The sequence below is a fragment of the Notolepis coatsorum genome, assembly GCF_963971535.1.
Source record: "Notolepis coatsorum genome assembly, chromosome: 11".
Lineage (NCBI taxonomy): Eukaryota > Metazoa > Chordata > Actinopteri > Aulopiformes > Paralepididae > Notolepis > Notolepis coatsorum.
The window spans coordinates 11991055-12002341 of NC_140175.1; the positions used below are offsets into that span (position 1 = coordinate 11991055).

An 11287-nucleotide genomic window follows, 5' to 3' on the forward strand; every position below is an offset into this window, starting at 1 on the left:
GAATCTTCCTAGTAGCTGGTTTACCTTTCCACTCAGTAGTTCAAGCAAGATCAAATTCCATTCAAAAGAAAATGTATAACAATAAAAAATAAAGAGGAAGTGGCTATGCTGAATTCCATTATTTGTGATTGAAATGTGTGAGAAATTATTTAAATAATTTTTTTCCTCCCATGATAAAGTTGTCCCGCCAGTCCCTTTGCCCCCCTCGCCTGTGCGTTGGGGGGCGGTGACCGCTGTGGCTAACACCTCCCTCCCTCCCCACCCAGAAGGATCGGGGAGGGGTGCGCACCCCCTCCCTCCCCCCGCGGGCATACCCTACCCCCCAGTAAAGGGTAACATGTTCCCTGGGTATAAGAGGTTGCCTGTCGTCGCCCATAGTGAATGACCTGTGGAGAGAAAGAAGGAGGCAGGTATTAGATTAACTGCACAGTGAGACAAAACTCACACAATTACAATTCCATAGTCACTGGGAACTATTCGAATACCAATAGAACCCCCCCCCCCCCCCCCTCAACATATGATTTTGTTTTTACTTAATAGCGAACGTGAGATAATCCAACAAGCGAGCTAGCTGGCTGCCATCATTGCTAATAGCTAGCCAATAGACCAATCTCGGTCACTCTCTTTGTCTGGGAACGCCCAAAACCAAATTCGGTCACGCCCCATTTTGCGCGACATCCAGGCTTTTTTTACTGTCAGCGTTTGGGAATTTCATGCTGACAGGTAGATGAAGTGAAATTATACTTATTTTAGAATATATATATCAAAGTTCATGAGTATTCATCTATATTTAGTCATCTAAAGACTATTAGATATGAACGTATGTACCAGTAAAAAGTGGGAATCTCTAGAATGTGTTTTGGGTGCGGGTAGCCTCTCTGATCAATTTAACGTTGTCAGTAGATGGCAGCATTGGTTTAAAAGGTGAAAATGTTATGACTACAAAATGACTACAAATCCCAAGACCTTTATCACCTAGTTGTTCACAGGTCAGCACCGGATTAGGAAAACGTGATCTCAACACAGGAGCGTTAAACTATTAATGCGACCTCAGTACAGTGACCGAGAATGGTCACCTAATTATCTTAACAAAAGTGCATCATTAGCATTATGTTTGTTGTCTAAAGGGGACCATAATGGTACAATTTAAGATTTTAATGTTATCCGTGATGGATGTGATAGAATCCTATAAAAATGTGGACGCATTTGGTCACCGTGACGTTAACACTAGCGGACCAGGCTAGCGTATTTTCCTGGAACAAAAGCATTCATTCTGAATCACTGAAATGTGTGAGCTTAGTGAAACAACATGGCAAACTAACAAGACGTTGCTACCATGTAACATATCCAGTATCTCTTTCTCCATCTTTCTTTTCTGTTCTCCCAGCTGTTAACAGATTGTTATGCTACCTGGCTAGCTAGCTAGCTACCTGTACCCAGCGGTGTAGCAGTTAATAGGGTCCCCTGTCAATACACTATACAGTGTAGTTCCCGATAAAAACAAAGGAAGAAATATATTTTTGAGACAAAAACGATATTAGATTTTCTAATATTATTTGAAAATCGATGCCCATTCCTACGGCACACAGACAACAACAGCATTTTCGCTTTAACAGGACATTTGCAAGTATTTTGTTCGCGAGTAATAAAGTCAGCCTTTGTAGTCAAGTTATTCAAACGTATAGATTACCCCAATTTCCCAGAACAGGCAATAAAAAGACAAAGAAACGAACCCCATTGAGCAGGCCCATTGCTATAGCAACAGTTAGACCCCGTAAAAGGTTGACAGCCGCTCCTTCAGAGGCATGGGGAACTGGTCCGAGAAGCGAGTCCAGTTCTCCTCTCCCACCTGGTTCTTAAACCCGTGAAGGATCTGGAAATCAAACGCACCCAAGTTTAGAACATACTCGTACACTCGTTCTCCTCCTGCTGGGAAACAGTCTTGTGTTGATGATTATGTTTAGTCTTGTGTTCATGTTTATGTTTAGTCTTGTGTTCATGTTTATGTTTAGTCTTGTGTTCATGTTTATGTTTAGTCTTGTGTTTATGTTTAGTCTTGTGTTCATGTTTATGTTTAGTCTTGTGTTCATGTTTATGTTTAGTCTTGTGTCTCCGGCGGTCTCGTAGTGGTGACCGGAGTGCTGGACGTCCCGCAATGATGACGGGGAGGTTGCGACCCTCTCTGCGCCGCCCCCTATCTCCCTGTCTCCGGCTGTCTCGGAGTGATGACCGGAGTGTTGAACGTCCCGTGATTAAGACGGGGAGGACGTGACCCTCTTTGCGTCGCCCCTGTGCCTCAAATAGATTCGCTATCAGCTCTATCTTTAATCTTTCAAAATGTTCAGTTGCTATCGCTATCAGCTCTATCTTTAATTTTTCAAAATGTTCAGTTGCTATTGCATGCACTCATCTGTGTTTCACTACACACTTGAGTGCATGCTCACCAACTGTTAGTCTGCAACACTACTATCACCGACATCTAAGAAGGGAGATCCCCCCTTGAACGGCCCTTCTAAGGTTTCTCTCCTCCACACTGCCTGTGGAGCATTTTTTCCCCCTATTGTTAGGTTTTAGTGAGTTTTTCCTTACCTTCGCGTGGGGTATGTCTGGGAGTGCTTGCATTCATTCATTTATTTGCATTTATTTTAAATTTGTTGGACCTTATGGTGTTCTTGTTTTGTTCTTGACTTATTGTTATGTTTCTTCTTGACTTGTTTAAAGAAGACATGTTGGGGCGGCTAGGTGGTGTAGTGGGCAAGGCGCTCGTCATCAACGCTGGAGACGCTGGGTTCGAATCCAGCTCTCGGCGTTGCTATCAGCTTGGCTGGTCGTTCACACTAACACAATTGGCAGTGTTAGGGGTGGGAAAGCTGATGGGTGGGTCCTGGGCGTTGTGGACAGCGACCCCTACAGTTCGGTCGGGGCGCCTGCACAGCGAGGGTAGGATCTGGAGGGAGGTAGTGTGACCTTCCACACGCTACACTCTCCCGGTGAGAATCTGCGCTGCCAGGCTGGCTGCCGGCTGGCTGCACATGCATCGGAGGAAAGCATGTGACAGTCTCCGGCCTCCCGGACCAACAGTAGGGGACATTAACGTGTGTTGTCGGGCCTTACAAATAAATTTGATTTGATTTGTGTTCACATCTTCTCACCTTGCCGAACATGTCTCGTAGATCCTCCTTTGGATTTACCCAGGAGGCCACAGCGTCACAGAAAAATATAAAGTCCTGCAAGAGGGGGGGGGGGGGGGGTATTAGATTAGATTCAAATGTATTGTCATCAAACAGCACAAGTACAGTACAATGAAAAGTTTGGCATCCAACCAAAGTGCAACAGTAACAATAAATTAGTACTACCGAGTAATAGTGATAATCAGATGTATGTGCAGAGTTGTAATATTAATATGTACAGTGATACAGGTATAAAGACACTAAGGTAGTAGGTCATACTGACCAGCAGCTTATCTAGTAAGAGTAGGTAAGGAATATCTACAGATATAGATATAATAACTAGTAAGAGTAGGTAAGGAATATGTACAGACAGATGTGGTTAGATATATATACGGTAACAATAAATATATATATTAATCGATCGAAAGGAGCCGTAGTCGACTGCCAACCTCTTAGTCGAATGCAAAAAAAATATATATATATTATAATTATTTTTTATTGTTATTTTCATTTTTATTTATTTATCATTATTTCCAAAAGAAAATAGGCCTAGAAGCGTGGCTAACGTCGGGCCTTCTCACGCGCTGCACCCAGACTCTGGAACTCCCTCCCTCAGACCATCAGACTCCCCCACACTCTCCACCTTCAAATCCCGTCTCAAAACCCACCTGTTCTCCCCTAGCCTTCAACCTTCCCCAACCTTAACCCCCCTCCTCCATCCTGTTGTTATCGTTTGTTATTGTGGTTCTATGTTCTATGTTCCTGTGTCTTTCCTATTGTTCCCTGTTGCCCCTGTGGTTCTATGTTTCTTTTGTTTCTTTGTTTTTCTTTTCTTTCTGCCTACTGTCAGCGACTTCGGGTTACTGAGAAGCGATCTATAAAATAAATGAATTATTATATTTTTTTTATCTACTTTTTCTCCCCATTTTCTATTTTTCTCCCATCCCAATTTCGTATTATCCAATTCTCCCCTCCCCTGTCTCGAACGTTGCTAGACCATGCCTGCCACTGGTCGGCTGCAATGTGGACCAAGCCTTGCATCACGTGTCCCCTCCGGTACTCGAGGAGGCAGCCTGTTGCATCTTTTCACCGCAGCAGCGCGATCTCTCAGTGGCGAGGAGTAACGCGTGGGAGGCTCACGCTGCCCCCGATACTTCCTGATTCTGCTGTACAGGCGCACCAACCGACCTGTAGGAGTCGCTGTCCACAACGTCCGATCCCCACCCACCGGCTTTCCCACCCCCTAATACTGCCAATTGTATTAGTATGAACGACCAGCCAAGCCGGAAGCAACGGCGAGAGCTGGGCTCGAACCCAGCATCTCCTGCGTTAGTGGCGAGCGCCTTGCCCACTGCGCCACTTAGCCGCCCATGAATTATTATTATTATTGTACTATATGAAAGGCAGCTCACCTGCACCACACCCCCAGGGTTCACGCTGATCATGGTGCAGATTCCGCGGAACGCAGAGTCCTTCTCCTCGTTGTCTCTGATGTTCCGTAGAGAGGTGCACCTGGCGACAAGGAGCACCCCGTTTAACACCCACGCACCAAGGGTGGCATCTAACACCCACACTTCACACAACACGTTTAAATATAGGCTACAAAAACACATCACTACTATATATATATACATAACTATACATGTCTATATCGCTACTACAAGAAATATGTCGTGGATGTTTAACAGTAAACTTTCCATCGTTTAACCTTTTCATGTTATTATCAGTATTAGGTCGACGTTGACAATACTTATGAGTAAATATCAAACAACCAGGGCTGTCACTTTTATGAATTTTTTCTCAGAATATCGATCGAACCTGGAAATATGAACTCTAATAATGATGTGATGGAATTCTAAATGATTTAATTAATATTCAGACGCCTCGCTCTTGCCGCAGGTCTGCGTCTTTCTACAATCAAAACCGATGACAAGAATTGTTTTGGGATCGCTCGGGGGGGCGGCGTTTAAGATGAGATAAGATATTCCTTTATTGATCCCCTTGGGGGAAATCCAGTTTATAATAGAGGATTCCGATTAGAAAAGTTCAAATTAGAACTTGAACAAGTTCTCTTTCACTTTGATTTGGGGGGGGGGGAAGTGACAGCCCTGCGAACAACAACACATCACTCTAGTAATACATCAGTCAAAACATTATCGTGGGGAGAGAAAAAATATATATTCTTCCAAACGTCCTAGTGAATGTCGGGCATGCACATAAAACAGATCCAAAAACAAAACAAACCTTCCCATCTGAAACGCTTTGACTTACGGGTTTTTCTTTTTTAACCACTACTTTATATCTGTCTCTTAACTTCGCTTTGGCCTTTTGTCTATGTGCGGGATATTTAAAACAAAACAAACAAACAAAAAAAAAAGGAATTCCTCATCTATAGCACCTTGAAAATACGATTACTTTAGCTGAACTAAGAGAAGGTTTGAGGGGACTAGAGGCGCATGCAGCCGGAGTTCTAGTAAAGACAGGGAAGGGAATCTGGGAGTGCTCTCTTGCAGGGAGGACTGTAACGTTTATTTTTTTTCTGAACCAGCAGGCATGTGACAATCTGTTGCCATGCACTATTCTTTAATTTTTTTTGGTTGTTAGCGACAATTAACAATGACAAAAACTGGAAATCAAATAAATCGATGTATAATAAAAATACATGACGGTGCTACTGAGGCAAAAAAAGAAGAAAAAAAACACACAATTAGGACCTAAAAAAAAAGACGGGATTAGTCACATGGGGTTGGCAATGATTACGGACTGATTCATAAGAAAAACAGAAAAGACTTCTTTTCAGAAGGAAAGCCAGAAGAGAGAGAGGGGAAACGAGAGAGAGAGAGAGAAGACAGCGGACAGTGGAGAGAGAGAGAGAGAGAGCGAGAGAGACAGACAGAGAGACAGGTAAGACAGACAGGGAGATAGGAGGAAGAGGAGGAGGAGGAGGAGGAGGAGGAGGAGGGAGAGAAAATGGTTGAAATAAAAGATTGAATAATACACACCAGGGTCTTATAAACTGCTGTAGCACCGGGGCCACCTCTTGAGGACAAACGTAACCAAGGCGACCAATTGTTATTGCTAAGGTAACGGTAATCACGGTTATACACCACCAAACGCCAACCAAGACATGAGCAATGAGGAGGGAGGAGGAGAACATAAAGAAAAAACAAACAAACAACTCAGAAACATAAATCAACAGAATCTGCGTATGATAATAATAAACATAAGATCTTTTTTCCACTATATAGTGTCGATTATTATTATCGCCCGCCCCGTCGCTAACGGGGCTGGAATGTGAAAAACATATATGAACAACACTCTAAAAACAAACAACACGTTTAAGGGAGAACACACTGATAACACAATTATTGTAAAAAAAAAAAAACTGCAAATGTTTTTGGCATTGGGGGGGCTGGGTGGGGGGTGGGGTGTGTGTGTGTGTGTGAGACGTCGTCGATTATGGAAATACGTCGATTTGCATAATGTGCGTCGTAGTTTTTTTTTTTTGCGATGGCAAAGTAAGATGGCTGCGACGCCCGGGGGGGGGGTTAAAGCATGGGTTCTCCCCCGGGGGAAGCTGCAGCTGAAAAACCTCCGTCATCGTCTAAAAGCGTGGGAGTATTTTAACAATGTGCCACTCTGTGCGCTCTGCTGCTGTTAATAGAAGCCACTAAAGATAGATTTTCTACATGTTTCTTCATTGCCCCCCCATGTTAAAAGTAATTTATCTTTTTATATTATTTTCTGTTTACTTAAACGGTCACGGTATGAGTGAGGAAACGGCTTAGACTAACATTACAGACTGTTGCTACAATGACAAAGCCTGACAAGGTATGCGTGTACAAGCCAAGCCAAGCCAATTCATTCATCATGTTAGCACGCTAGCTAACGTTAGCAAGCTAGCAGAAGAGCAGCTTGCACGGTTTGCCTGTGCAGCCTTGTTTATTCACCGTGGCCATGGAAACGACGATGAACCATAAAGGCCATAAAGGTTTGGTTTCCTCACGCAGAAAATACATTTATTACTATTAATATAACTACAAACAAGCTTAATCTTTTGTTATTTGTGATACTCTGAATACACACCCAATTCAAAGTTATAGCCGTATTTTCTTTCAAACTAATTTGTTTGCGGATGTCCGGATTCGGTAAAGACTTTGGCCCTCTTGGGCAGAGGTGTTTAACAGGCTGTGACGTGCATTGTTTAAGCAAGTAAACAATAAATGCTGTTTATTTTGTGTACAGGTGTACAAGAACTTTTAAAATGACTTAAAAAAAATTATAATGCAGAAATAGCTATTTTACAATCGCAGAATATTAAAAAGCCCACCATGGAATTTGAGATTTCTTTTACGCGGAATCCTGGGGGGGCCTGAAATAGACTCTATTATAATTATTATTATTATTGTTATGAGACAAGTTTTTTATATTTATTTTGGGTAAATTAATTGTTATATTAAATCGAGTAATAAAAAAAATTATCTATCTATCTAAATTTGTTGTTAGATTAATCGAATAATCGAAAAAAAGATTAGCGTTAGATTAATAGATTAAAAAAAGAATGGTCCTAGTTGGCATGCCACCTTCTAAAAAAAGAGTTAGGATCAATCAGGGAACCACTGCTGACGAAGCCTACGTATGTATATATACAGTATATATATTTATATATATGTATATTACGAGATGTTAAAACGTATGTCTCAACGCCAGGGAGGTCGGTGGTTTTCAAGAGGTACAAATCAATTGGGCTTTCAGAGATTTCTCCCTTAAACTCACAAAAGGTTAATTTTACATAAGAAACAGAAATGTTCTTTTTTTCCCTCTTTTTTTGGGGGGTGGTGGGGGGTGTGTGAGGGGGGGGGGGGGGTGGTGTAAAGAAATGACAAATTACTCCAAGCCAACTACATGGAAGGAGACTAGTGTCCACAGCAGAGAGGAGGGAGGACCTAAGTTTAAAAGACACAAACTATGCAACATTCTCATTAAGAAAACAGGCATTTATGAACAGTCCAAATGACACATGCAGAAAGCAGATGATAGGCTCATTAGAAATAGAGTTCAGTGCAGGATAGGCTGATGAGAGGCGGTGGGGGGCGGGCTCTACGGTTAATTCTACTTCCGCCCCTCCACCCATTACTGTTGCGTAAGTGGGTAGCACTATAGATTCATATTCAAATTCGGATTTAAAACTGGCTCTATTGGATGTCTTAAAGGTGCTGTAAGTGGTATTTCTTTGTTAAGATAATGTGTTATTAAATAGGTCTACATTCAGACAGCCATCACTGATATAGAGTGTCTGGTCAGTAACATGGGTCTCCCAGTCCCTCCACTCTGCAGTAAACAGCCATCACTGATATAGAGTGTCTGGAGAGTAACATGGGTCTCCCAGTCCCTCCACTCTGCAGTAAACACAAAATACATTTCCTGGTATCCCTTACCACTTTATCCAATCAGGAGAGAGAACTCTAGATATTATGTATGACTTATTTCAAGAAATCTTGCCAAGCCAAATTTGCTTACTTGCACTGGTCGATTATTTTAATTGTATCAAGCACACATTTGCTTTAAAACTAGTTTTTATTTCTTATTATTGTCAAGGCCATTTTTGCAGTGTGTAATTCTCTCTCCTGATTAGATAAAGTGGGAACAGGATACCAGAAAATGTATTTTGTGTTTACTGCAGAGCGGAGGGACTGGAAGACCCATGTTACTGACCAGACACTCTATATCAGTGATGGCTGTTTACTGCAGAGCAGGAGGGACTGGGAGACCCATGTTACTGACCAGACACTCTATATCAGTGATGGCTGTTTACTGCAGAGCAGGAGCAACTGGGAGACCCATGTTACTGACCAGACACTCTATATCAGTGATGGCTGTTTACTGCAGAGTGGAGGGACTGGGAGACCCATGTTACTGACCAGACACTCTATATCAGTGATGGCTGTTTACTGCAGAGTGGAGGGACTGGGAGACCCATGTTACTGACCAGACACTCTATATCAGTGATGGCTGTTTACTGCAGAGTGGAGGGACTGAGAGACCCATGTTACTGACCAGACACTCTATATCAGTGATGGCTGTTTACTGCAGAGTGGAGGGACTGGGAGACCCATGTTACTGACAAGACACTCTATATAAGTGATGGCTGTTGGAGTGTAGAGCTATTATTTTAACATGTAGATCATTTATTTTAACAAACAAAAAAACACCACTTACAGCACCTCTAATGGCCAGATTTACACAGGACCAAAACACCTTTACTTAAAATACTAAAACCGTAGTTTAGTGGTCCTGTGGTAATTTCATTCTATGTTGAAAGGCTATAGGGGTAAGTAGCCAAAACAATATGTATCAATTTCAGTGAATTAGTTCAAATCGAGAAGGTGAGTTTGTGTTCCTGATCCAACACCTTCATGGATGATTCATGAGACCAGATTGGAGACCAGATTGGAGACCATTGTGTAACCAGATTGGAGACCAGATTGGAGACCGGATTGGAGACCATTGTGTCCCTAAAGTGTGAATTTCACGTATCCTGCATCAAACGTGTGCCATCCTTAACAACATTCAACATCTATTGGCAGATATGCATCCACATTTAAAGAACAGTAACTAAAAGCAACAAATAAATAAACTGACAACGAACAAACAGGAACACATCTACAGACTCCCTACGTTCCCTTTATTTATATTTGTTTAAGCAGGTTACACGCTACCCTCAGAGGGGAACAACGGACATGGAAGTGGATATTGTTTCGGGGGGGTTCTACGACATGTCAGACCACACTGTACCCACGCCTGCACGTTCACAGAGAACGCACTGCCTTTTGGGGAGAGCGTCATCAAAGTAATCAGGGTATCACTATCTGCACACTTGTACACAAGACACTTTCTGTAAATAATTTATTTTATCCTACCTCATTTCATATTTTATTTTATCTTATGTGACCGGGTTGGTCATTACCATTATTATTGTATTTGTAACACCATGTGAACATCAGGTTAGTATAGGTAAGTGATATTGTGTTTGTATGTGTATTGAGGCGTGTCACCTTGTTAATAAACCCCTTTTTTTTTCCCCTTCCGAGGTGCCGCCCGCCCCGCCCTGTAGAGTGTGCTGATTGGCCGCCCGCCCCGCCCTGTAGAGTGTGCTGATTGGCCGCCCGCCCCGCCCTGTAGAGTGTGCTGATTGGCCGACCGCCCGCCCCGCCCTGTAGAGTGTGCTGATTGCCTGAGGATGGTGGCAGCTGAGGGCAATCACGCCTTAAGGGGCGGGTGGATAAAACCTGGGATGCTACACACACGCATGGCCTTTTTTTTTTTTTACTTTATTTTTTAGCGTTTATCGCTTTTTCTGGTCAAGCATGACCGACAGAAACAGGTTGAAATGGGATGTAGAGCAGGGGAAGACATTCTGAGAAATGACGGCGGGTCCGGGAATCGAACTCGTGTCCCCCAGATCCGTGACGAGCACGGTTTTCCCCGACGCAGAAATATCGCCGAGATATGCGGTGAGCTACGGGAGCTCCCCCTCGCATGGCCTTTTTTTTTTTTTTTTTTTTTTTAACTTTACTTTTTTAGCGTTTATCGCTTTCCTGGTCAAGCATGACCGACAGTTGCAGGGTGAAACTGGAGAGAGAGCAGGGGGAGACATTCGGCAAATGACGGCGAGTCCGGGAATCGAACTCGGAGTCAACCAGATCCGTGACGCAGCACAGAGTCCCGCGCGAGCGCGGTAACATGGTGTGCTACTGGAGCACTCGCATGGCCTTTTACCACTGACCTGAGCGGAGTGACGGTGTGTTGGCCGTATTGCCCTCTGTAGTGTGGGCTTGTGTGAACGGAGAGTTCACATATCTGTTGTTAATAGCCATGTTTGTTCTGCTGGGTGGTTTTCCAGTTTTCCCAACCATGTAGGTTGTGGCTTGTGTCCAGTGTGTTGTTTAGTGTTTATCTTTTACTTAGTGCTGTTCGTCGTTCCTGTATATCCCTGTTTGTTCTCCCCTTCCCCTGTGTTAAATTGTGTGTGGGTTTCATTCCCCTTTGTTGAATAAATATCATTTACTTTGGAAAACGTTATATTTATTTCCTGCCGGACCTGTGCTAAAAGCAAG

At 43.1% G+C, this 11287-nt stretch overlaps 1 protein-coding gene across 1 annotated transcript in view; it reads right to left on the reverse strand.

The window, feature by feature from the left end:
- Positions 1-304: 304 nt before the first annotated feature.
- Positions 305-11287, reverse strand: part of tnpo1 (transportin 1) — an 83723-nt gene continuing 72740 nt past the window's right edge. Inside the window, 5 exon segments of the mRNA XM_084324185.1 lie at positions 305-386; positions 1734-1873; positions 3153-3227; positions 4583-4682; positions 6173-6248. Of these exon segments, the coding sequence (XP_084180311.1) occupies positions 1766-1873; positions 3153-3227; positions 4583-4682; positions 6173-6248 (359 nt within the window). The 3' untranslated portion in view covers positions 305-386; positions 1734-1765.